The sequence below is a fragment of the Balearica regulorum genome, chromosome 1 (assembly GCF_011004875.1).
Source record: "Balearica regulorum gibbericeps isolate bBalReg1 chromosome 1, bBalReg1.pri, whole genome shotgun sequence".
Classification (NCBI taxonomy): domain Eukaryota; kingdom Metazoa; phylum Chordata; class Aves; order Gruiformes; family Gruidae; genus Balearica; species Balearica regulorum.
In genome coordinates this window covers 216,890,005-216,916,949 of record NC_046184.1, presented here as the reverse complement: position 1 = coordinate 216,916,949, position 26,945 = coordinate 216,890,005, and the positions used below count along the sequence as shown (strand labels likewise).

At 48.3% G+C, this 26,945-nt stretch overlaps 1 protein-coding gene across 3 annotated transcripts in view; it reads left to right on the top strand.

The window, feature by feature from the left end:
- FAM168A (family with sequence similarity 168 member A) overlaps positions 1-26,945 on the top strand; it is a 216,613-nt gene that overhangs the window by 182,567 nt on the left and 7,101 nt on the right. For all 3 annotated transcript variants that reach the window (XM_075742626.1, XM_075742627.1, XM_075742628.1), the window contains 3 exons: positions 5,778-5,858; positions 18,312-18,437; positions 24,855-24,997. In XM_075742626.1, the coding sequence (XP_075598741.1) occupies positions 5,778-5,858; positions 18,312-18,437; positions 24,855-24,997 (350 nt within the window). The remainder of the gene's footprint in view (positions 1-5,777; positions 5,859-18,311; positions 18,438-24,854; positions 24,998-26,945) is intronic.

Below are 26,945 nucleotides of genomic sequence, written 5' to 3'. Positions count from 1 at the left end.
TGACCCTTCCGATTCCGCCCCCAATCCCACCAGGGGGGGTGAGCGAGCGGCTGCGTGGGGCTGAGCTGCCGGCTGGGGCACAACCACGACAGTCCATTTCAGCTGAAGCCAGGATACTGAGAAAGATGGAGAGAAGCTTTTTACCACGGCCTGCAGTGACAGGACAAAGGACAATAGGTGTAACATGAAGGAGGGGAGATGGAGATGAGATGTGAGGCAGAAATTCTTCGCTGTGAGGGTGCTGAGGCCCTGGCACAGGTTGCCCCGAGAAGCTGTGGCTGCCCCTGGCTCCCTGGCAGTGTTGAAGGCCAGGTTGGATGGGGCTTTGGGCAAGCTGGGCTAGTGGAGGGTGTCCCTGCCCGTGGCAGCGGGTTGGAACTAGATGATCTTTAAGGGTCCCTTCCAACCCAAACCAGTCTGGGATGATTCTGTGATTCTGCGGATGCAGGTTGCTCACTTACGGCGAGGATGGGCAGCGTGTGCTGATGTCTCCTTTAGAGGAAGCAGACAAATGGGGATCTTTGATTTGGGACTTCCCCTCTAAAACTTCTCACAGGGGCCTCTGCCGTGGGGTTTTAATGTCACTTTGTCCCTCGTGCATGGTCCTCTGGAGCCTGGTGGTGCCGACCCACAGAGTGTCACGAAGCTCCTTCTGGTGGCTCCTGGGAAGGAAGAGCCGGAGCTGGTTTCCACCCGGGGCTGAGTATGAGCACCCTGAATTTCAAATGCTGAAGAAAATGAAAGAGAATAACAAATCTAATCCTTGAAGAAGCCCAAATAAACCCCTCCCCTCTATCACAGCTCGTTTGATTCTTTAATCCTCCCCACCCTGCTGCCAGCCTTTCCTCCCAGGGCAGCCCTTTGCCTGCTGAGATCTCTGGGTTTGTTTTTTTTTAATCCTGCCCTCTCATTTCTCCCCAGTAATTCAACATTTTTTTGCTGTACTGATGTACAGAACAACCACAGCGACCGTGTAGGAGCTCAGTACCTCGGGACCAGGAATAAGCTATCCCAGAAGGCTGCCAGGATGGAAAGAGTTGTCTTAAATGCCCCATCCAACCATTTCTCGTCTTGTGGAGACAGAGCTCTGCGCTGAGCTTCTGTATACGGTTACACACGCATCTGTCTTGCGTGTAGGCGGTAAAATATATATAGTTGGAAATATAAGCTAACTGCTTTATTATGGGCGTTCTGAGTGTAATCACGAAGGAGCCTGGGCTAAACAAAGCTGGTGGTTAAACGCATTGGAAGGCTCCGTATGCCACTTTCTTTTTTAATTCATAGCTTGAACTCCTTTACTAGCGCATCTCCTAAAAACATGCATGTTAAAAAGATGGGGTGGGTAGCCGGGACTCGTAGCGTAAAAACCATTAATCAAAATCAGCATTGCACCAAAGACGACAGGGCTGAGCAGAGCTGGAAATAATGGTACAGAAACATTTAGAAATACATGAAAAATTAAAGGCAGCTTTAAAATACCTACTTGATGCAGCCCCGTGTGCTCTTCGCTTTGCACAGCCAGTTATTGCGTCGTAATTTTTAAAGCAGTTCAGTTAGTGCTTCTCAGAGCTGGAGTGCTGTATATTTTCCTTGGGGAGAACATTAAATGAACACTGGCTTTCCTACTCCTATTGATTGTGGAGATGCTATTAAATTAAAATAAAGCAAGAAAACAACTTTTGATCTCTTCTGCGAGGAATCTAATAAATTTTGTTCAATATGTTTCCATCTCATTTTCTTTCCTTCTGCATCACTGCTGTAACAATGCCCCACGCCCCAGCAGAGACATGGTCCCATCATGTGCAGATCTCTACAAATAGAAAGTAAAGGATATTTTCTTTCTCTCCTGGACATTTTCATGTCTCCAGTAGGAAGCCCATGAAGATTAGCAGCACTGAACATAAAAGAAGTGGGTTTGGCCCATTTGCTGTTATTTTTGATTCAAGGTGAAGAGGCAAGAGAGACGTGGCAGGAGGGGAGCAGGGTCAGCAACAGGAACAGGGATTTACGGGAGGTCTCTTAGGATATCCAGGGGGAAAATCAGAGCAGGATGCCGGACGCTTTGGTGCTGCCACCTCTCCTGAGCTCATCCCTGGTCGTTGGATCCCGGCTTCATCTTGTACCCCAAGGGATGTAAGACATGGGGACCACCGTGGGGATTGCAGCTTTTACTTTCCTGAGGAAGCTTGTTTGTGGTCATTTGGGGGATAAAGAAGAGCCAACAAACATCAATCCTAATGGCTCAAAAACCAATAAGGTATAAAAATGTCTCGTGTATTTTTAAACCCACTGGGTTTTGAGTGCTGAGAATTTTCAAGCACGTTTCCCCTGGCACAAATTGCCCCAGATTCTGCTACTTTCTTATCTTTCAGTATGTCCAAAAAAGGAGCAAACCACATTAATTTTCCTGTACCTTTCCCATCTCTGTTTCCCCTTAAAATAGAAAAGACAAGTTTTCTTGCTGGAGGTCAGCACTTATCAAAGTTTATGAGATCAGAGTGGAAGATAGAGTAGAGCAGGGCTGGCTGCATCTTTTCGCATCCGAAGCTATTAAAGCTTCTTTGATAGAAATGGTATTTATCTGAAATGAAATTATTCTGAAAATGGCCATAACATTCTTTCAGAACAACAAAAGATACCACAGCAAACAAGATACAGTCCTGCCAAGCAGAAGTTAAACCCCCCAAAAAAGAGAAAGAAGATCTAAATACACAGTTGTCTCCATCTGCCTACAATAACTGTGAAGTATTTCAGTAATTGCCTGGATGGAAAAGCTTACCCAAAGCCACACTTTTCCTGTGGTCTAAAAATGGTCTGATTTATTTCAGGATTTGGGTTTTTTTTTTTAATATATAAAACTAATGTTGAAAATGTTGGTCCAAGTAAAAGAGAAGGGGTTTTTCACTGAATTTGATAGTGTGTGACTGCTGGTGGTATGTCAGAGGGCACAGATGAAATACTGGCTGCATGTAGCCACACAGGACTCTGTCATGGTTGTTGACTTAGGGACTATTAATTAAGGACTGTTATTAAGGACTACTGCAGCAGGTCATGGGATTCAGGACTTATTTGGGGGGATATTGGAGGGATTCCCCCTCTACTCCGCTCTGGTGAGACTGCACCTGGAGTACTGTGTCCAGCTCGGGGGTCCCCAGCACAAGAAGGACATGGAGCTGTTGGAGCGAGTCCAGAGGAGGCCACGGAGATGATGGGAGGGCTGGAGCACCTCTGCTCTGGAGACAGGCTGAGAGAGTTGGGCTGGTTCAGCCTGGAGAAGAGAAGGCTGCGGGGAGACCTTCGAGCCCCTTCCAGTCCCTGCAGGGGCTCCAGGAAAGCTGGAGAGGGGCTGGTGCCAAGGGCAGGGAGTGACAGGCCAAGGGGAATGGCCTGAAGCTGCAGGAGGGGAGATGGAGATGAGATGGGAGGCAGAAATCCTTCCCTGTGAGGGTGCTGAGGCCCTGGCACAGGTTGCCCCGAGAAGCTGTGGCTGCCCCTGGCTCCCTGGCAGTGTTGAAGGCCAGGTTGGATGGGGCTTTGGGCAAGCTGGGCTAGTGGAGGGTGTCCCTGCCCATGGCAGGGCGTTGGAACTAGATGATCTTTAAGGTCCCTTCCAACCCAAACCAGTCTGTGATTCTATGATTCTATGATTAACCAGCAGCAAAGACCAGAAGAACCTCTTGGTGCCCCAAGAGGCTTTCATCTAGACCTCATCCCTAGTTGATGAGCAAGGGACTTCTCAACACCATGGGACACACGCACAGCCATTGGCTACTAAACTGTGTGCCAAGGAAGTAAAACCCCGTGCAGAAACAGGATTGAGAGAATTATAGGGAAAATAGGCTTGGTGTGGTCAAGAGGTGAGCTGGAGTTGGTTTAACACCCCTAGCCAGACTGGGCAGGAGGCAAAGTGGGATCATCGAGCTTGAGCAGGCAACAGGAGGAGCCTGGAGTGATGAACATACTGGAAAAGAAATGGTTATCTTCTAATGAAGCAGAGAGTAGGCAGGGATATTTCTGATTTAAGATCTTCATCATTAATGTTCTGCTTGCAATCACCGGATCTGCAAATAACTTTCCAAGGAGCTTCTTGATTGCTAAAAGGCTGTATATATTCCTGAGTATGATGACAACATAGTTTTATGTAGCCTAAAAGAAAAAAAAAATCTGTTGAACTGCTGCTTATCCAACATTAACTACAGCAATTTTTAATTAACCTGATTTAGAAGCCAAATATATCACTGATGAAAATGAGAGGGTAGAGCATACAGTCATTTATTCCAGTACAGTGGTCATGATTGTTGAATTAGATTTATTCAAATGAACCTCAAAATTTTGCCGCAGTAGTCGGCTGTGTGCCGGGTGCCAGGTTTTAGAAATCTGCATGTAGTGGAAGAGCAGTGAGCTTTGGGGCATGGGAGGGAGAGATTGTGATGTGTTTGTCTTCCTGCTCAGAAAGGGGGAGGAAAGACCTACGCTTGCTTTTATTTAATAAAGCAAAAAAAAAAGGTGGAGTGTGAAGCGACTGCTAATTACCTCTTTCCAGCTTTTGCTGGCAACCAGCAGACAGCGTCAGTGGAGCTTGGCGTGGAAAGACTCTCCAAGGGTCATTTTGTCTGCCGTTGGGTTGGCTCTGCTCTGGGATGATGGCCAACGAGATGCACAGATAAACCGGGGCAGCGGCCGTGGCGGTGAAGCACAGCAAAGCCAAACTCTCCGCCAGGAAAGGAAGATTAACATGTCCCGTTCGTTCTGTCGGAGGGATTTACGCAGGAGCATGTAAGAAGGGATGGAGTTATTCAAGTGTTACCATTTTCAGTCGGGAAGACTTCCGAGAAATGGAGGTAGGGCAGTAAACAAGAGCAAAATTGAGCAGACTGAGGTGCGGAGGTTGTCGTCTGTGCTCTTCATGGAAAACAACAACTTCTTGTGAAGTAAGAGTTTGGTGCAAGACTTCTGCACTGTCTGTGGGTGCACACAGGGACTCGGGTCTGCAGTGTACAGTGATTTCCAAGCCTCCACGTAGCCGACTGCTTAGATGATTTCCCCTGAACTCCCTATGACCGATCCGAGTGAAGATGATGAAAACCGAAGATGCTCTGCAACCTTTTTGAAAGTGCCCATTAAAACCTCATGAGGCTTCAAAGGGTACGAGCTGCCGTGCTTATTCCTTCCAGGTGGCCTGGCAGGTAATCGGGTCCCTCCCAGGGACGCCACTTGTGCAGCCATGAGTGAATATAAGGGCTGGCATGTTTTCATGCAACGTCTCTACCTTCCCTTTAGCAAGAAGCTCGGGTTAATGGGTTGCTGAGCACCGAGGATTCGGGCTGGGTGCTGAGCTCTGCTGTTAGAATGTAAAGCGCTACGATGATCAAGCTACGATGGCTGCAAGCAGCTCAGGAAAAGGAAAACTTTTCAAATATAGATGTGCTGGTGGCTTTTCGTAGCTGAATTCTGCATTCAGCGCGTGTATTTTCTCAGTAGTTTTCTTCAGAGCACAGTGAACATTCCTGCATTCTGCATTCCAGTTACCGTCCTCGTTTTCTAGGGGAATAAAGATGAAATATTGATGATGTCACGTGTAAGTCTGTAGAGCACATTCCTAGTCCTTCCTATACCCTGGCCAACTGAGAATACATCTGTGCTTTACCTCTCAGCTGTGCCGACGGCCTCTTTGCTCACACAGGTTGTTTATTGCATTCCAGGGGTGCTGTCCTCTTCTGTCTTGCTGTTGACAAAAGCGTAATTTCTCTTTTTTTTTTTTTTTTTTCTCGTTGCAGGTTATCCGACAGGCTATCCCACCGCTGCCCCAGCCTACAACCCAAACATGTATCCAACCAGCAGCCCCGGCTACGCCCCAGGTAAAATCTGTGTTTGGAGACGAGATCGGGCTTGTTGAAGCACGCAGGAGGATTTACCTTTTGCCTTTCGGTGTACAAAACCCAGCAGTTCCCATGTTCTTGTCAACAAATACTTTCCAGGGAAGGGGCCTGTGTTAAGCTCTTCTCTTCCTAACTCTGCCATTAACTTCGTGCCCTCCAGGGAATATTTGTCTATGTTGGAAAGTACTTTTGAGCCATGAATTATATCTTAATACTAATCCCAGGAATTTTACAATCCTCATTGCTGTGATACGTGCACATTGATGACTTCTAATATTTTCTGAATACCGCATGCTATCTCCCTGAAATTGCCTCCCCCTTCCCTCTGCTCATCCTTCTCTTCTCCTTCCACGTCATAGATGCAGAAATGTCACCAACACTGTCCTGGTTGGTGTCTGGATCTCCCATGCCATGTCTTTAGTGTCCCCCGCTTTCCGGTGGCACTGATGGACTCTGGGTCTGTCCTAGTGTCTTCTTCTGTTCAGCTCCTGCCCTTCACACTGCCCTGAAATGGCTCTTCCAAAGATGCAGAAGGCTCTTCCAGGCCAAACTCAGGTTCTCTTCTGCCTTAGCCTTGATGTGCTGGTTATCTTTGACAGCATCAGCCGCACTCTTCTCCGTAAAATCTTGTTTTCCCTTGGCTTTCCCAGTTTGGCCAGTTCTGTGTTGTGTTGCTGCTGCAGTCTGTCCATTGGGATGTATTTATATCTGCCCCTTCCAGCTTTCCGTGAAAGCTCGGCCAGGCTCTGTCCTTTATTCCCTTCTCCATTACTCCCCATCTATCTCTGGAAAACCCTATTTGCAGGTACAAGGTCTTCATTTTTCAAGGAGATCTTAGTTTTGCATGCCAGCCACATGCTCTTTTGCATCCTCCTTTGCAGTCCCTCTGAACTCTTCCTCCAGCCAAGCCAATGGGTAATGTGTTCATCCTCCGTAGCTCAGCCCCTACGCTGGAGCCCTGTGCAATCTGCCATCTCCAACCTTGGCAAATTCTCCTCCATCCTTCCAGAGAGCTGGTACGAAAACAATTTTCCCAGCCCACCGCTTTAACCGTATCATCCCCCTCTGTGCATCCCTCTTGCTCCTGTCTAGCACCGGCTACTTGTCTTTATTTACAGAAACAACACCCACTCCATTCAGTCTTATTGCTCTTTCGGCTCAGCCAGCGATGTCTGTCCTCTTCACCTCTTACCTTTCCAAGCAAGAGTCTCCCTCGTCCCTGTTGCTCCTCTCACCTCATCACTTATAAAGCCGTTCCTCATTTGAATTCCTCCATTAGCCATGGGGTTTTTTTTTTGTGATAAAAGCCCATGACTAGACTGCCAGGCTCCTTCCCTTGCCTGCTGTTGAGCACCATCTCTCCACACCTCCCTTCTGTCTGTTTTCTGCTGTTGTCTCTTGACCAAACACATACCGGTTACGCTGCTCTGTGGATGCAGAGAATCACAGAATTATAGAACCACAGGCTGGTTGGAGTTGGCAGGGACCTCTGGAGACCACCCAGTCCAACCCCCTGCCAAAGCAGGATCACCCAGAGCAGGTTGCACAGGATGGCGTCCAGGCGGGTTTGGAATCTCTCCAGAGAAGGAGACTCCACAACCTCTCTGGGCAGCCTGTCCCAGGGCTCGGTCACCCGCAGAGGGAAGAAGTTTTTCCTCATGCTCAGGTGGAACTTCCTGTGGTCCAGTTTGTGCCCGGTGCCCCTTGTCCTGTCGCTGGGCACCACTGAGAAGAGTCTGGCCCCTTCCTCTTGACACCCACCCTTTAGATATTGAGAAGTGTGGATCAGATCCCCTCTCAGGCTTCTCTTCCCCAGGCTAACCAGCCCCAGCTCTCTCAGCCTTTCCTCACACCAGAGATGCTCCAGGCCCCTCATCCTCCTCGCAGCCCTCCGCTGGACTCTCCCCAGTAGTTCCCTGTCTGTCTGGAACTGGGGAGCCCAGACCTGGACACAGAACTCCAGCTGTGGCCTCACCAGGGCAGAGCAGAGCAGAGGGGGAGGAGAACCTCCCTTGACCTGCTGGCCACGCTCTTCTCCCTGCACCCCAGGACACCTTTGGCCTTCTTGGCCACGAGGGCACGCTGCTGGTCATGGAGAGCTGCTTGTCCACCAGCACTCCCAGGTCCTTCTCCGCAGCGCTGCTTCCCAGCAGGTCACCCCCAACCTGTCCTGGTGCTGGGGTTATTCCTCCCTGGGTGCAGGACCCTACCCTTGCCCTTGTTGAATTTCATTGGGTTCCTCTCCGCCCAACTCTCCGGCCTGTCCAGATCTCACTGAATGGCAGCGCAGCCTCCTGCTGTGTCGGCCAGTCCTCCCAGTTCTGTATGGTCAGCAAACTCCTGAGGGTACACTCTGTCCCCTGTCCAGGTCATGGACGAATATGTTGAACAAGACCAGACCCAGCACTGTCCCTTGGGGCACACCACTCGCTACGGGCCTCTGACTGGACTCTGCGCCGCTGATCACAACCCTCTGGGCTCTGCCATTCTGCCAGTTCTCAACCCACCTCACTGTCCACTCATCCAACCCACACTGCCTATGCTTGAGGGGTCCAGAAGGGTCTGGATGGAGGAGGACACACATGTCCAGGACTTTTCCGCCTGGCTAGAGAGAGTTGGAGAGGAGAAAACCATCAAAGTATGTGGGTGGCATGAATACAAACCCAGTCATGCTCTGTGCATCACTTTGAGCTTGAACGCCTCATCTACATGAGGTGGGGAGACGGGCGAATTGCTTATAGCCAGGTGCTGGCAATGGTAGAAGATTTATGTAGATGAGGACAGAATGTAAATTAATCACAGGAGCTGCTGTCAAATAACTTCCAACAAGGACACTTCTTATTCCAGAAGAAGAGGATCTTCCACTGTTCCTAACTCATAGAAGTTATTCCGAAGCAGGAGTCAGGGAGTCATTTCCACCTGTCCACAAGGAGTTTTCTTCACCACAGCATGGATAAATGAGGTTCTGTGCTTAATGAGGAATATTTGACTTGCTCTGCTAAATCAATCACTTACTTTTTTATGCTTTCAAGCCCAAACTTGGAAACCTTTATAGAAGTCTTTTTCTTTTTGGAGTTGAAGACTTCTCTTAGGCCCCCACTCAGGAAATAACTTAAGTCAAACCTACATTTAAGTACTTTACTGAAAACCAGCCCTTCGGAAGGACCAAGCGACCTTGAGTTTTTAAAGTGCAGTTAAGTTCTTTGCTTTCATCCAAATTTCCTGGGGGACAGGAGCCTCTTGTCATGACAAAGGGTGGTAGACACCCAAGGGCTAAGTAGCAGTTGCGAGATGTATCTCTTATCTGGAATGAATTAAGTGAAAAGTAGTATAAGAAAAGGAAACCTCCTATTTAGTAGCAATCTTGAGATCTTGTTGCCCTGAGAAGCTGTGGCTGCCCCTGGCTCCCTGGCAGTGTTGAAGGCCAGGTTGGATGGGGCTTTGGGCAACCTGGGCTAGTGGAGGGTGTCCCTGCCCATGGCAAGGGGGTTGGAACTAGATGGGCTTTAAGGTCCCTTCCCACCCAAAGCATTCTATGATCACAACATTATTTATTAGCTGTGAGGTTTTTAGGCTGTAGAGTGTTGTCAGAGCATTTTCTTTAAGGGATACAGTCACACAGGTCAAACGCAAGAATTGGCAGTGTCTGAACTGTGATTGGAAAAGCATTTCTGAAATCAAGACTGTGCCTTTTTTTCATGGTTTTTATGAAAAAGGCCTGAAAAAAAATCTCTTGCTCACCTATTTCCAAGCACACATTGGAGATGAAAAATAACATTTTGCCCTTCGTTTTGACTTCATGGCTTTTCGGTTGGCCAAGATGTTTATTCTGAATGCTTCGCCTCAAAAGAACTGCGGGATTTTAAAACTTCTGAATAAAGCTGTCTTTTCAGCTAAGCGTTCAGTAGTCATCGGAGTGAAATAGATGCTTGCGTAACGAACACAAAGCCGGACTTTGTGGCAGTCTTGCTAAACCCTTTCTCCTCTGAATTGCCAAGTTTTCAGTCTCCTGGTTGTCATAAATTCAGTGGATCCCCAGGCTCGGGAGCTTTCCAAGGCTGATCTAGCAGGAATTCATTGCCAAAAACGTTTGGTGCTCTCTTCTCCACATCACAGTTTAAATTCACTGTTATTTTGCAAGGTTATTAAATAAAGCCGTTTACTGCGGATGACTCTGTAAGGGATGTGTTGTGTTTGTTTGGTTTTATGTGCTTCTGGTAGGGTCTTTAGCCGCATTTCTTCCCACTAAAAATCTTAACATTTAATGTGAAACAAATTTTGCTCCCCTAGATGTGTGCTGGCCACCCTCAAATTCCCCTAAAGGATCCAACACTGAAAGAGTAAAATGAAAAGAGCTCCACGGCATTAAAAAACCCAACAAACCCACAAATTTATTAGTGGCTTGTCCTGCCAGAGGCTGGCAATGTCCTCCCTGCTCAGCCAGGGACATAAATCCAGCAGTGTTCCTGCGTATTGACCTGGACGCTCTAAAATGTCTCTTGTCCCCAGCCACTGCCTGTGCCTTGCGTAGGCAGGAGCTCCACCACTGAGTGGGGAGATGGCCAAGGGGACACCCAAGTGAGAAGGAGCACCAAATTGCTGCAGGATGAGGAATTTTTTTTGAGGTCTATCTTGCTTTTTGTACATCTTGGGCACCATCCTTGGGAGGCTGGAGTTCCTAGTAGAAAACAAATTGAAACAACCCGCAAAAATGCTGCGTTGCTGTCCAAACAAAATACTTTTCTTTGCAAAATCTTGATGAAATCCACACATTCCCCTGGAAAGATTTTATTTCAGCTCAGTTTAATTTTCCAAATTAGAAATAAGGAAAAAAACCCAAAAAACCCACTAGGAAATGTTCAAGTATTTTAAACAGCTGCAGCAATTGCCACATTTAGAGAAGCTTTGGTTCCTTTAGCTGTATAGAACTTAGGTCTCTAACCCTTCCAGGCCAGGTCCCTCTGTATTCAGTAGAGAAAAAGAAAGACCTCCCTAGAAAGGCATTCAGCCCGTCTTTGGGGACAGGCACCCATGGGTCTGTCCTACCAGGAGACCTTGAGATGAATCCTGCCTGGCATGTCCTTCATGCTCGTGAGGAACAGGAACCCAAGGGGGGTTTGTAGATGCTCTCTCTCAAGTAACTCTGATGATACATCGTCAAGATACCATCAGAGAAGGAGACCTCTAGGATGATGTTTTATGGGGTTGCTTTCTTGGCATAGGTTAGGAGAGTAGGAATCAATTGAAAACTGGGACCCACCTGACATGTAAAAGCGTAGAGCCTGGAGTGGGCTGGAGGACAAGCCTCCTTCTCTTGAGCAAAGAAGTTGCTCGCACTCAGAACAAAGACAAGAAAGAAGTGGATGTCCCAACCCTGACAGCAAGGAAATGGTCAAGAAGACCAGGAGAGAACAAGGAAACAGAGGGCTAACCCTGGAAATTGGGGTTCACGCAGGTTGGCGAGCCCTGGGGTGCCCCTTCTTGAGCCCCATCATTTCTGCAGCGGCATCCACATCCTGTGTCCTCCTCCCAGCAGAAAGGACCCCCCCACTCGGCAAGGGCTGGGTTGTCCATCCGCCCTGATCTCTCCTCCCTGAAAACAGCCAGATCGTCCTTCAGAAGTTTCCTCGTGATTGCTCGGAATGGAATAATCCGCCCCAAACCTTGTTAGTCAGTGGCTTTTATAAGCACAAGAACACGAAGACTTTGATTTTTCCCTACCTTTGTCCTGGTGGCTGTGGCTGTGGGTGTCCTCTCTTTCATTAAAGATGCTTAACCTCCCCCGTGCTTTGATTTTTGCTATATTTTATCGCTACAATACTTTGCAGCAAGCAGTTCTGCGTATTAATTAAGGCTTGAGTTACTGATTTTTTTTTTTTTTTTTTTTTTTTTTTTAAGCAATGCAAATAATTGTCTGTTGCTTTAGATTTGCATGATGGGAAAGGGGAAACGAAAGCCGTGGTCAATCTTCTTTGTGCCAGCCAGCCTTTTGTTCAGTCCCCCGACGCTCCCTTCTGAAGTGCAATCCTAATCTTTACCGACTTGCTTTCTCTAAAAAAAAAAATAATAAAAAAATCCTCTGATCATTTTTGTCCCCCCCTCCTTGCCAGATCTTTTTGTTACGCAGCTTAACGCTCAAGCAAAGAAAGCCTTCGCGGCCATCTCAACATTTAAATTTCGTTTCTCTATTTATGATTCTTAAAAATATTTTTAATAATTTCCTATTGTCCAGGAAGCTGACAGGTCATTTTGCATTGAGAACAAAAAATCTTCCAGTGCGTAACGCAACATAGCTAAGCACCAAATTAGCGAGGAAATGGTGAAGATGAAAATCAGTGCTCCTCAACCCAAGTCTTCTTGTGCAGAAACCTCCATCCTCCCCATAAACAATCATGCAGCTCTTGAAATCACTGCAATTTAATATCATGGCAGGGGTTTTTCCCCCCACTATTTGGAGATTTATCTCGTAGGAGGTATGGTTCAGAGCCCTCAGCTTGTTCATGTGCGGCCAGGAGGAAAGATGCTTTCGTGGCCTCTGCGGCTCAGGAGCCGGGGATGCGCAAGAGCCAGTTAGTGGAGAAGAAAAGCCTGTGTGATGCTGTGAGTGAGGACAGCATCGATCAACGTTATCTGTAGAGGTAGAGAAGAGGCTACAGAGGCAATCCTGGCTCGGCTCTTTCTTAAATTTAGAGGCTTTTTCAAGCTACTTGCAGCTCCCTGCCAATTTTTATTGAATTATGTTTTTTAAGATCTTGATTCTGCCGTAGGCAAGATGCCACGTTAATAACTCCGGAAAGCAGGCGTGGGCTCCACCGCTCAGGACCTCCCAGCATTGCACCCGCTGTCTGTGGTCACTTCTCTATAGAAAACAGACTTAAAGGAGAAAAATTAAGAATTTTTGAGAGACAACTAATGCAAAATAAGCTCTGTAAAACACTCCAGCAGTGGGTACATGCGACAGAGCGGGCAGCATCCTTAACTGTGGTAAATGGAATTGAGTTAAAGTAATACTGTGGTTCAGTGGCTGAGTTAAACCCAGTCGTCTGTATCAGTACGGAGAGCGTTTACTCAAATTGAATCAGCTTCTGTCATACAGGAGGCTGGAAATAACCCCGCCGCAGAGAAGAGCATGCTGCTGGGGTTCATGCCGTCCATCAAACACGCTGGCAATCAGAGGGGAATCAGCTTTATTTTTAAAATCCTTGATTCTGAAACCGTAGACTATTTCTGAATGTATTTTTAAGGCATTTTAGATGTTGAGCCTTTAGCCACCTCGCTGCAGAAAGAGCTGCTGTATGTTCCCAGCAGAATTGCTGCTCTCAAAGGCATCGCACCCACTGACAAGGTTCTTCTGTTTCAAACCTCCTGGGCTGGGAGGGAGGTGGTACCTGCTGGCAGAAATCCTTCAGGACCACTAAAGAAACAATCCCAAACCAAAGTTTCATCTGCTTGGCTATCTGCTTCTCCTAGGTTAACGAGGCAAATGTGACCCTTAATACTACTTGGAACAGAGACTGAAAAAAGCATCCTTTGCTTGTGACTTCTGGATTTGTGGGCTGTAACTGAAAGCTAGCTGTCAGTCTTGAAAGAAACCGTCCTGTACAAACTTGATCAACCTCTCTGGTCCACCCCAAAGGTGTTCCTCAGATGAGCTCTCTTGGGTTAGGCATCTCTTGCCCCAAACCTCATCAGTTTGCTTGGCTTCCATGCAGAATCTTAGTGAGATCAGCCACTGAGCAAAGATGAAGACTGCCCTCTGCTCCTGCCCTTGGTGTGGTTCACCCCAAGTGAAGTACATCAGTGGTGGTTAATTTTCAAAGTCTTGTTAGATACCTGCTACTTATGTACCATCCACTTTCATCTTTGATGTCCTCCAAACACTCACGCTACAGTCCCTGACACCGCGCTGGAAGTCAGCGATGCTCGTGCTCTTCTGTTGACCTCATGGTTTCCGAGACCCTGGGATCCACATGGAAAATTAAATGATTTAGTGTCACAAACTTTGTAATTGCCTCAATCAGAGAAGCATAAGGATCTTGGAGAGGAGCTTGGAGAAGTCTAGAGTCCCCTTGGTCCATGCAGGTCCAGCAGCAGCGAGGAAAGGAAAATGGTAACTAGAACCAGTCTTGATTCCTCCGTCTCTCAGTGTCAGGTATCTGATGAATATTTGCTAATGTTTGAGCACCAAAAAAAAATTATAAATTCTTCTCCAGTTGATTTCAGACCAACCCTTCCCAAGGCATAGGTAACAGCGAGCCACTGCACTTTGCAAAGCTCAGCTGAAGGAGCCCTGCGTCAAGCAAAGAAATTCATTTCTTTCCATCCAGATTCATTGGAACAACACAAGTTTCTGCCTTGTGCGATTTTCCTGTTGCATTTTTCCACATTTGTTAGAGGGAGAGGCACAAGGCGGGCTGCAAGATCACTGCAAAACACCAGCATTGCAAACTCTGATGCTTGCAATAAGCCTGGTTATTTAGGACAGTGCTATTAAAAAAAAAATAAATCCTTTCAAGTATGTAGAAATGAGCACCGAAAATCACTCTACTGCAGAGACACGAGGCACGCCAATTTAAAAAAAAATAAAAATGTATGTCTTCATTAAGCCTGGTGCATGTTCCCTCCCAGGCATTCTGTCTTCCTGAGATGGTTGTTTTGTTTTAACTTCCTTCATTAATGCATGCCTTTTTATTTTCCTGAAAGTAGGGCACACACTTTTCGCATGGAGCCTGGCTTATGCTTTAACTGCGTTTATTAATAATGCAGGGGAGAATAATGCTTTGCATCCATTACTTCAGTGCCCTTACGGAGCAGAACAGATAGTTCTAAAAATCAGCCTCGGAAATTAGGGGTCTCTGTAGGGATGTTGTGGGACAGGATGGAGGCTCCGATCCCCCATTCCTGCTGCTGGGTCCTCCCCGGAGGAAACGTTGCTCTGCAGAGGGAAAGCGTAGGCATCGTCTTTCCCCGCCTAAGTGCTCTGAACCGTCCTCTGTAGGCGCCGGTCAACTCTTTAGGGACATCGATGGGTCCCCTAAGGTGGGTATCGTGGGGTCTGGTGGGGTGAATATCCCGTAGAGCCGTGCAAGGCTTTTTAAGAACAAATGCTCCCACCGTTTTGAGGCACTCGTGCACGGTAATGGGACGGCCGGGGGAATTAAGCTTATTGTAAACTTCGTATGATGCTCAGGGCCGTATCCATCACAAATAAGGTAGGCAGAGGGAAGCAAGAGATATACATACCATATATACTGTATCATCCACTTTGTCCTTTCATTGCAATTCTGTACTCCAGTTAATTCATGGAATTTTCTTCAGACACATCTGGTTCATATTTTTCTCTTTTTACACTTAAAATATGTCCGGAACATTACCACATTGGCTAGAGTTCCTTGCGGGGAGACAGACCAGACCCAGCTCTGCAGAGACCCACGCTCAGTTCACATTGCTTGCCCAGTTCCCACCACTAGATTTGCCAGGGATCCAACAGATAATGAATAAAACCTCTTTATTTTTCAATGAACAGCGTAGGCGAGAGGCTAAACCAACTCCAGACAACACTAGCTGGAGGTGGACCTTAAATGATATTAGCTAGTCATGGCTGGATTGTAACCTCTGTCCATTGTAGCTCTTGCACAGGACCAGGAGATATTAATGTTCCTAGAAGTCTCCTTGGTTGACCTTTTGTTTTAGTTTTAAGTGATGGATTCTCCAAGGATCCATGATTTAATGTAAAGAATATGCCTAGCTATAAGTTACAAGGTCCCAGCCATCTCAGAACCAAATTACCTTGATCTTTTGGTAGGTCTAATGTGGAGAGGAGAAACCACTGAGGAAGGATTCATATAACATCTAAATAAATTGTCTCATCAGTCTTGGATATTAAAACCTTTGTGAAATCCAGAGGCAAAAATTAATCTGATTTTGAATAAAAGCATAAGTGAAAGAGTGTTTGTCTCAGCACTGGGAATTAGCTCTCCAGTGTGATGTTCAGGACTGTGGCATTCCATGGAAAATAAAGGCAGTTTGGAAATCCTTAATAACTCGCAAACCCTTGCGGGGGGGCACAGGCTCAGAGGAGAACGTGATCAGTGCTTGGGTGGAGGAGAAATTGCAGTCTGAATCTCTTGCTTCCCATGAACCTACTGGTTTTCTCTTGAAGAAGTTCAGGAAAGAGGAGCACGTTTCCACATCTCTAGCAGCAGAGCACCATCCAGCCAGATCTTGCACCTATAAACATCTCCACACAGCTGATGATGCCATGCTATCCATTAAAGCATCGCTGCTGGGTGTCCTCCATGCTCCTGTATTTCTGTCCCACACTAGGAGAGTGGTCTCATGAGTTTTTGGTGGACCAACAGACCTGCAGCAGTGTTTCTCTGCTCTCTCTAGGCAGTGGCGTCCAACCATTAGGACCTGTGGCATGGCTGGCATAGGCTGTGGAAGCAGCGTCGATTATTCCTTGGCCTTCTCAATCACTTGTCCCCAACTTCCAGCCCCGTGGCACTCCAGATTCACAGTTACATCTTCAGAGATGGTTATTAAGAGTGTGAGCAGACATGGAGGCGTTGGAGGGGTTCAAAACATCATTGCTCTTGCTTTAGGGCTGCAGAAAGGTTTACAAGCCCTGACGAAGTCATAAAGTCCCTTCTGTAGGGCTTAGTGCCAAGCCCCTCGGGTGTAGGAACTTGCTTGGGAGAAGGAGTTATGAAATGGAGCCTTAAAATGTCTTCATGTGTGACTCCCTTGGGGCCAACGGGAGGGTAAAGAACCCATCATCTCCTCCTGTGGGCCATGGTGTCCCTCCCAAAGACCTCCTCTTTCTGCCCCAGACAGCTTTGTCTGAGCTTGGCTGGTTCTGCTATCAGGAACAGTTCCCTGCCTACAAAATCACATCTCTGTTGTTCCTTTCTTGCCCAAAGGTCCTTTTTTTTTTCCCTTCAGAAGTCCCTTGAGTTTGCAGATCTGACCCAAAATCCCTTTACTGCTTTTCTGGAGAAATCCTACCTGTCCCTAACAGCACCCGAGCAGGGAGACATGCCCAGACCTCCAACCTTCTAGAGATCTTTGGTAATCCCGTAATATGGTGTAGAGAGAGCATGTCAATGTCTAGCTTCTGCGTTCACAAAAAATACCTTTAAAAAAGCCATAAATCAGTGATTTTCTTTCCAACAGCTGCATCATTTTACCTCCTTTACCCTCCACAACTTCACAGCAAGGTCTAACCGCTAAGCGGCTTGTTGAGGATGGCCAAACCCTCGCTTGGTTTTGTTTCCTTAGTAGCTGGGTGTGTGAAATACCTGCTGTGGTACATCAAAATCTTGGAGCTTATTTCTTTTATAATGACAGCTGGAGCAGCTTGTTAAGCTGGTGAGCAGCGAGCTGTAATAACCGGCCGAGGCTTTCAAGAGATGTATGCATTCTGTTGGGAGGTGGTGGGACTTAAACCAAGGATGATGGGGGGCCACCATTTGAGATTAGTCTGGAACAAAAAGTTAGGACAGTTTCAGAGAAGGGAAAAAAAAAAAAAAAAAAAAAAAAACCTGTTAAGCCTTTCCTGGAGGTCCCAACTTTGGGAAGGAGCCTAGTCGTAGGCTTGTGTTGGTGATCTGCCTTCTCCGTAGATGTGCTCCAGAAAGCCTTCAGTGTAATGGCAGTCCTTCTTAGATAAGCACCGGCAATGTATTTGGATATAGGATAAAGGTATAGGCAGTGCTGGTACTTCACACAGAGGTGCGTTATGGAAGTTATAACACCTTTTCCTCTTTCAGAAAATATAAGACCCACAAAATGACTAAATTCTGTTGGTCCCTTCTCAAATCCCACAAGATTTGGCTTTTAAGATTCTTCTGGATTATTTCTCTTGGATTCGTAAATATTTTTCCGCAAACTAGGATACAGTGCGACCTGCCCAAAGCCACTGCTTCTGCTGACTGTCCTTTCCAAGGACAACCCAATGCTGTGATGGGATGGTCACAGCAACCAGTACCTTGTCCACTGGTGGTCCCTGCCATGCAGGCATCTCAAAGGCTTTTACTGTGAATCGAATGCCTTGCACACCAGGCTCAGTCTGTTTTCCAGCTGGGAAACACAAGGCCAAGGACGGCCGTTACTGGTCCCTAGGCACAGTGGTATCTGGGAAGGGATGGTGGCTCTGCTGGTCACGTCCCCCAGGTGTAGATCTTCATGCAGGTCACATGGCTCAGGAAACCAGTTGTTTGGGGTAGGTAACTGGTTTGGTGCAATGCACTGGGCAAACCATCCCTCCATGGGGAGCAGGTGGGGTGAGAGGAACCATGGTGTGAAATTCCTATGGATAGTTGTCCTTAAAAGGGAAGGAAGAGATCAGCAAAGTGGCTCAAACGTGACATAAATGTGGGAAGTTGTATCTTCGTTGCTCTGTGTGACACTTCTTCTCTGTCTCCACTCAAGCTACACTTCTGATGAAGCAAGCCTGGCCACAGACCTCCTCCTCCTGTGCCACGGAGGGCACCTTCCACCTCCCGGTGGACACCGGGACGGAGAACAGAACTTATCAGGCTTCTTCTGCAGCATTCAGTAAATAAACCTTTTTATTCTGGGGTTTTACTTTGTTATTTTGTGCCCATTTGCCTCCCCTCCTGTGGGTTATTTGGGGATGGGATTACTTGGGATCAGCCCGTTTGCAATGGATGGGATCATTCATGTCCTTGCAGGTGTCCGTGTGTCCTTCCCTGGGTGCTGAGCGCTGACAGAGGTGAGGGTGCTGCAGGTCCCGGGGGTGCTCGCTGGCACCAGGTAGCAGATCCGTTACCTTCTGCTGCCAGAGCTGCCTGGTGGGAGCGTTGTGCTGCTGCTGCAGTTCTCTTCTGGGATGAAATTTTGCAGAGCTCTTGGGTTTTTTTTCTTCTGAAAAATGAAGTAGCGTCCCTGCTCCTTTCTATTCGCATGTGTTAAACCCATGAAGGAGCATGAAAAGGACAGCACTGACCCTTCGAGTACTAGAGGAGGAAGTCAAGTGGAGAAGGGTGAAGGACTCTCTCAGCTGAGCATCTGGTCCCCAGGAGCAACCTGAGGTGGTTTGCAGGTGTATATCCGCAGTGGTGACGCTCTGTAGTTGAGCAGAACAGTATGTGTAGAAAAACCAATGGGAAATTATTGCCTGTTACCTTAAAAGTGAAAGAGAGAATTCCAAAATCATGTTTTTCAAGGAACCCGGGGTGAAATTCCCACCTTTTAACTCAAACTGGCAGGGGGAGCAGATGCTGCTTATGGATGGGAGCCAAACAGGCTTTTCCAGGTGGAGCCTTGTAATCTCATCCCGTAAGAGGCCAAATAGTGCCTCCAGGAGAGGTGATAAGCTCCCTGATAAGGCCCCCGGTGCTTCCCCTGGAATGTGGGGTGTCCTCTGGCCCCTGCCCCACCGCTCCTGCCTGCTCTCGCCTCATGTTGCCTGCTAAAGCCGGGGCATGGCTAGCATGGGGTGTGCTGTGAGCGTGAGGTGGGACCGCTCCTCGGTTCAAAATGCAAAATTAATCTTCCAAAGTCCCAGTCATATCTGGAGAAAAAAATATAAGGTATCGTAAAATGACTTTCCACGGGCCACGTTTGCAAGGCTGAGACCGTTGCGCCCATGCACACACGTGGGTTGAAGCGTTCCTCGCCGTTTGGCTGCTCCAGGTTCCCTTTTTGTGCTAAATGAAATCGTTTACAGAATGAGATGAGAGGAAGAAATATTGTTTCTCTTTTTTTTTTTTTTTAAATGAAAAAAAATATTAAAAATAAACCTATTAAAAGATTTTGGGAGACTTTCTCTTTGAAAAGGGATGTCCCTACCATCCTTTGGGGTGGGAGCTGTATGCCTGACACGGTGCGTGGGCTTTGCATCGCACCTAATTTCACGCCAGACCGCATTTGACTGAGTTGTAAGTGTCTGGAAAAATCTCAGCTTGTAATTAGTAGAAATCTAGATATTATTCAGCAAAATTCCCTTGGAGTTCAACCTGTGCCTGGATGTTTTTCCTCCCCATTGCACCTCCAGGCTGCTACAGGTGAGATTCCTTCCTCGAAATCAGAGTGAACAAGAGCAGGTACCAGGGTAGGAAAGGCTTTGGGGCCAAAATTTGGCTGCGGCCACCCGGTGTGGGTGATAAAAGAGATTAATAATGCAGTCACCGGCCAGACCCAGGCAGGCTGGCCTCGTTTCCAGAGAACTGGCTTGGGTACATTTAATTTGGAAATTAAATTTAGTAGATAAAGCCTTGAGGTTTGATTTGCAGAGATGCTTCAGGCTTAGAGCTGCGGTTGGCTTTGCCAGAGCTCTGCTGGGAAATGCCGTCTCAAGCACGGGCTCTGAAAAATCAGAAGCATTTGAGGTTGGGTATCCCAGATTGGTTCTGTCCTTCGGTTCGATCTCACCTAGCCCAGGTTTTGTTCTCGGGAGAACAGCCTTCCCATGGCAGGACAGGGGCGAGAGTTTACTCACGAGTATCAGATCAGCAAGGCGTCAGATCTAGATGGAGGAGAGCCAAGGAGAAGCCTGGGAGATGAGTCCTTCTCTTCCCAGGGTGAAGAGTGCCCACCAGTATGGACTGGAGCCGCACGCTGAACAGGGATAAATATGAATAATTATGCAGTAGATGTTCAGTACCTCCACGCATCTGCAGCAGTAAGACAGAAAAGGTGCCGAGGGGACAACTGGGCTGTGAACCTGCAATGAAAGATGGTGGCAAGACATGCGTGAGCTCAAAGGCTGGGTAGGGGCTGCCCAGGTGCCTTCATCCTGGCCTTGCCTACAGTGTGGGGACATGCCTTTGCCTTTTGGCCCTTTGTCATTTAATGATGAGTTTTTCAAAGCTTGTTTCGCCTGCATTGAGTGCAGCCTCCTTAGACACCGCTTGAATTTACTGAAAAAAATGCAAGTCTATTTTTAAAGAATCATGGAATCACACAATAGGTTGGGTTGAAAGGGACCTTCAGAGATCATATAGTCCAACCCCCTGCCATGGGCAGGGACACCCTCCACTAGCCCAGGTTGCCCAAAGCCCCATCCAACCTGGCCTCCAACACTGCCAGGGAGCCGGGGGCAGCCACAGCTTCTCGGGGCAACCTGTGCCAGGGCCTCAGCACCCTCACAGGGAAGGATTTCTGCCTCCCATCTCATCTCCATCTCCCCTCCTGCAGCTTCAGGCCATTCCCCTTGGCCTGTCACTCCCTGCCCTTGGCACCAGCCCCTCTCCAGCTTTCCTGGAGCCCCTGCAGGGACTGGAAGGGGCTCGAAGGTCTCCCCGCAGCCTTCTCTTCTCCAGGCTGAACCAGCCCAACTCTCTCAGCCTGAGGTCTCCAGAGCAGAGGTGCTCCAGCCCTCCCATCATCTCCGTGGCCTCCTCTGGACTCGCTCCAACAGCTCCATGTCCTTCTTGTGCTGGGGACCCCCGAGCTGGACGCAGCACTGCAGGGGGGTCTCACCAGAGCAGAGCAGAGGGGCAGAATCCCCTCCCTCAACCTGCTGGTCACGCTGCTGGTGATGCAGCCCAGGACACGGGTGGCTTTGTGGGCTGCCAGTGCACATTGCTGGATCGTGACAAATTTGTCACTCACCAGTTCCAAGTCCTTCTCCTTAGGGCTGTTCTCCATGCCTTCATCCCCCAGCCTATATTGATACTGAGGATTGCCCTGTCCCACATGCAGAACCTTACACTTTGGGCTTGTTGAACTTCATGAGATTCACCTGGGCCCACTCCTCAAGCCTGTCCTACTAGTGTATTGACCGCACCACTCAGCTTGGTATCATCTGCAAACCTGCTGAGGGTGCACTTGATCCCACGGTCTACGTCATTGATGAAGACATTAACTAGTATTGGTCCCAGTACCGACCCTTGAGGGACACCGCTCATTACTGGTTTCCACTTGGACATTGACCCATTGACTGCAACTCTGGACTTGGCCATCCAACCAGTTCCTTATCCATCTAAGGAATTAATCTTGTGGTGAACCCTTCACGTGGAAACAAGAGGAGTTGGTGATACAAAATTCCGCACAAAGCTTTTTTCCCCCACTTGCCAATCTTAGAGTTAATACAGAAAAATTTATCTGTGCGACTCAGGGCACTTCTGTGTTGCGGGATCAATAAGGTTGAGATTTTCTAGAGTGGCCCGAGGGATTTAATCAGCAATTTTAATTGAAGCTGGAGCTTAAAGGCTCGCTGTTGCTTTTAAAATCCCAGCCTGCTGCTGAACCGCAAAGCGGCAATAGCACGGGCCATGCCAACCTCCTAATCCTAATAAGGTGTTAGATAGTCATAATTAGGCTTTAAAATTAGCTGTCAGACATGCTTTTCCGAGAGGAGCATCCATCATCTTGTGTCATTAAAACTTGATTATGCTTCATTTTTACCCGCAAATTGTTCTATTTTTTTCCCAGTTTATAAACATGGAAGATTACATCTGCCTGGCCTATTATGTTTAATAACTTTTTTAATATCGTAGCTAAATTGTCCGTGATTCAGCAATCGGGTAACCACAGCAAGTGTTAGCATTCAAGGCAGTGAAACCACACAGCCTTGAGCTGGTTCACATCTCCAGACGCCCATCAGAAATGAAGTGTGATGCCGAGAACTGCCGGCCTCCAAGGTCTTTGTTTGAAAAAATGAGTTCAGAATGGAAATATAAATCCATAAGATTGAAAAACAGAAGGTTGGTTGGTCTGTAGGTGACGTTGTTGGGTTCCTGGAGGACCTCATGATGGAGGAGTCTCCACTTCTGCTGCCGTGGGGAATACGGCCATTTCGAGCCTGCGTTTCCTCTCGCTGCTTCCATCTCTCGTTGAAAGATAGTTGCTCTGCTGCTAAAGTGAGGCAGAAAAAGGGTCACAGCTATTCCGCTGTTTAATTAACACTTTTTTTTTTTTTTTTTTCCCAATCTGCAGTAATCAGGAGGCGGTTAGATGCTGTTTGGGAGTTCCTAGAAAGCTCATTGTTATCTTCACGCTGTTTCAGTGCCGGGCGGATAATATGGGATATTAGCAGACTTGAAATCTTGGCCTTCATTAATTGCTGCCCTGAACACTGGTTCAGTAAATTAGTTCATTATATTTGAGTGTTGAGACGTTATCGCTGGGCTGAGCCTTGACTTCTCTCCATCCTACACAGTCTTCAAGGCCCATTTGCTCTAAGGATGATTTCTCCCAGCCCTCCTGCACGAGCTGGCTACCATTTCTCACCAGCCATCCCACCCCACGCGCTTTTCCTTGCTCATGCGGGCAGATTTTTTTTTACCATTTCCAATTTTTTTTTTAACCATTTATTGAGCTGTGACCAACACCTTGATGCCTTCGCAGCATAATTAATGCAGTTTGGGGCATCAGCTCAGCTTTTAGTCTACCCTAAAAAAAACCACCTCTCTGTAAAGCACAACTTTAAGTATTCTTAAGGATATTTTTCCCCAATTTAGCACTTAAGTACCAGCCCTTTGTTTTGGAGAGCAAAATTGATGGAGGTTATGGGAGTCGACCCCGTACTCATCGGAAGCCAATAGATAGGAAGGTACTTTGAAAGGAAACAGAAGAAGAGTGGAGATCCTTACAGGATGTCCTCAGTCCAGGGCAAGCCTTTTAAAAAAAAGACAAATATGATCAGACTTGCATGAGAGGATCTTGACCTGGTACCGCTGGGTTTTCCTGGAAGGAAAATATCATTTTATAAGCACCAGACAACTCAGAACTTAATGCAAATCGCAGCAAAACCCCAAAGTGACACCCACAACCAGCAGGTCAGTTGATATCACGTTATCCTTTAGGTTATTTTTTGTTAAGTTAGGTTAATTTTTTGGGACAAATTTCCATGTTTTGGAAAGGATCCTTCATTTTAGTTTGTTCCCTGTATGCTCAGCATCTCCTAAAGGCTGCAAGATAAGTTAAGGTTTCTTTAGACCTTCGATAAAGTGTCAATCTGGGACTTGGATGCTCCAGCTAAACATCCTGTTGGGATGCTGGGGAAGACTGGGGGATGCTAAAGCCCATTTTCTTTTCCTTGCATCCTAACAAAAGACAAAAATTTGCTGCAATCTGCCGTGTCAGGATCACAAAGCTGAAAAAATATTGCGGGGGGACATTTCCCCGGCTGCCCAACCGCTGCCCTCCCAAGCCCCCGCCGCTCCGCGGTCCTTGCCAGCAGCCTGCTGTGCCTGTTTACCGAACGGAGCAAATGGCTTTTCTTAACGGCAGTGAAGCAGATTTGCTGCTTTTGTCGCGAATGCCAATAGCCTGCAGCGAGCGGGACAGGTAGAAAGGTGCTGGAGCATCATGTGGGGTTGCCTCTCCAATCTGCAAGGTGAGCTGATGGTCACAGCCCTCCTAAAAGGTGAAACGGCTCCGCGCTGTCCCCCTTGATGAAATACTTAAAGCCATGCATCATTTTCATCTCTTAATATGGAGGTTTGGACCATCGGTGTTGCTGCTGGGACACAGGCAGGGGACAGCAAGACTGTGCCATGAAATTAGATCCCCCCAGCAATTAAATTCCGGTTCTCCCCATCACATCCCAAGCCAAAAAAAAAAGATGAAAGGAGAAAAATCTGGGGAGGAGAGAGGGAAAAACGTACTTTTAATCAAGTAGATGTCTAGAGATGGGCAAGTAGGTGTGGGGATACTGCTCTCTTAGGTGATTTAAGAGCTGGTTGAGTCCCGTCAAGTCATGCCTTGACCATTGGGAATGCTCATCAGCTCTATGGCCCGGGGTAGGCTGCCGGGCCAGGTGGAGGATGCAGTCCTGGCTGCAGTGATCGATTCGCCAGGGGCTAGACATCAGACTCAGAGGTCTCAGCTCCGTGGGTTTCATGGGATGCCAGGAGATGCTGGTGCATCTTGGTACATCTCCTCCATGGTGAGTGATGCCCAGCGAGCATCATGAACGGCGTCTTGGGTAGCTCACGTGCCGGGTGGACCGGCTCTGTGGCTGTAAATCCTCACCCTAACTTGGACTGCTCTTTTCTTTGCCAGGGTACACTGCGGGGACTCCCTACAAGGTCCCACCGACCCAGAGTAACAACGCACCTCCTCCCTACTCGCCGTCTCCGAATCCGTACCAAACCGCTATGTACCCCATCAGAAGTGCCTATCCACAGCAGAACCTGTACACCCAGGTAGGTGCCTCGCCGGCTGCCGTGGCAGCTCACCACTTCGCTCAACGGTCTGCAGATGCAGCCCATGGCTCTGGTAGGGCTTCGTCCTTGGATGTCAGGGCTGAGCATCCATGTCCTGATGGGATGGAGGGGCTTGATGGGGCTTGGTGGGTCTCTGCGATGCTGGGGTGGCTCTCCTGCTTCCTCTGTTGGATCCTCTGGATGAGATGTGGTCTTGCATGGTTGTTGGTGTGCAGTGGAGTCAATGCAGTGGCATCCCTGTAGCTTGGCCAGGTTGGGAATCAGGTCCCTTCCTCCAAAAATCACACACCTGACTGCTGGGGCTCACTGCTTCTGGGACAGTCCCTGCACCCAGCTCTCCCCACCCTCCCCCAGCTCTCAACGTTGCTCTTCCCCGGGGCCGTGGATGAGTCTGGGTCACCCTAAGGGCCACTTGCTGATGGCTGTTGACATCTCACTCGACTTGCATCTCTTTCCTGCCACCTCCCATGGAAAAGCTCCTGTGTCACCTTCACCAGCATAAGCTACTTGAGGCCCGACCCAGATTCATGTCCTCATGGAGCAGCTCCTCCCTGACCACCTGGATGGGTTTCCAGTACCATCTTCGCTGCTCCTACATTGCCACCGCCTCCAGCTATGTGCTGAGGCCAAGATCCTCCACAGGGGTGCAACTGAGGGCAGATGTCCTCCGAAAATCACCTTGATGCCCCTTCCCACTGAGCTCCTTGGAGCAATCTGGCCCTGCAGCATCCCTGGCTTTCCCTTCCTCTTTAATGCCAAATAACCGACTTCTCCAGCAGCTACAACCTCGGGGAGTGGTTTATCCATGCCCTGCGGAGACCAGAGCATCTCCTCTTGCCGACTTTGTGTGCCGTCACCTCTCCTTTCATTAAGTAAGCTCCTGAAAGAAAGAAGTAATTTAATAGTTCACCTGCATCTCCTCTCCCCTTAATCCATACCTTCAGAGGTTCTTACTGGCTTTCACTAACGCACAATAAAACCTCCCTTTGTTGTTTTAAACCCTCTAATCTTTCTGCCCGTCCCTAGTTTGCAGGTACCGGCGGTGTCCCTGCCTGGCCCGGGGACGGCAGTTCTTTCCCTTGCGCTGCTCACGTTTCAGGCCCTTCGTTATTTTGGACGTGGAGCTTTTTCTGTTGGCTCCTGTCTTTTATTCCCACCCATCCTTCTCCCCGTTGGTTCAAAACCCTGTGGGTCTCGGCAGCCTGGGTTTCAGAGCCCCTCTGTCTCCCGTCGGAAACCTGAGAAGACAACACGCTTCCCGGACCCAAGCAGGCGTCTTGGGATCAGCCAAAAGCCGTGGCCTCTCCTTTTCTTCCATCTCTTGTTCATTTTCTACACCAGTAGCCAAAGTCTTTTGGGTCCAGGCCCCATTTCATCCCACCAAACGGAGGCAGCACGGTTTGCCCTGCTGAGCCGACACTCCTACCCAAGATGCTGATCCCCCTCCCGGTCCCATTGGCCTCATCCATCCCAGGGATCATTCCCAACGTCCATGGGGTTGGCTTCATCCTTGTTTGTCCAGGTCTGCAGGCACAGGAGCTTGCCTGTGGGAAGGATCAGCCCCTCGTCAGCGCTCAAATGATGGCCCGTGGGCAGCTCTTTATACCAGCAGCTACGCGTGACGCCGGCTTGTCTTAATATTACTTCTGCAACGCATCCGGAGGAGCTGAGGGCTTGAAGCTTCAAAGTGAAGGACCATCACAGCGGAGTCCCTCCGGGCTCGGGATACGGGCTGGGTTTGGGAACCTCCTACGTCCCCTCTGGTGCAGGGGGTGCAGGCACCGGCAGAACCGGCCCCAAGAGCATCTCTGCTCACTCCATCGCAGGCTCTGCAGCTGCAGCCGCTGTAACTCCTTGCTGACGGCGTGCGCTGCGTTACCGGGCTGATACCCGCTGCACACGGAGCTGGTGATTGCCTCTAAATAAA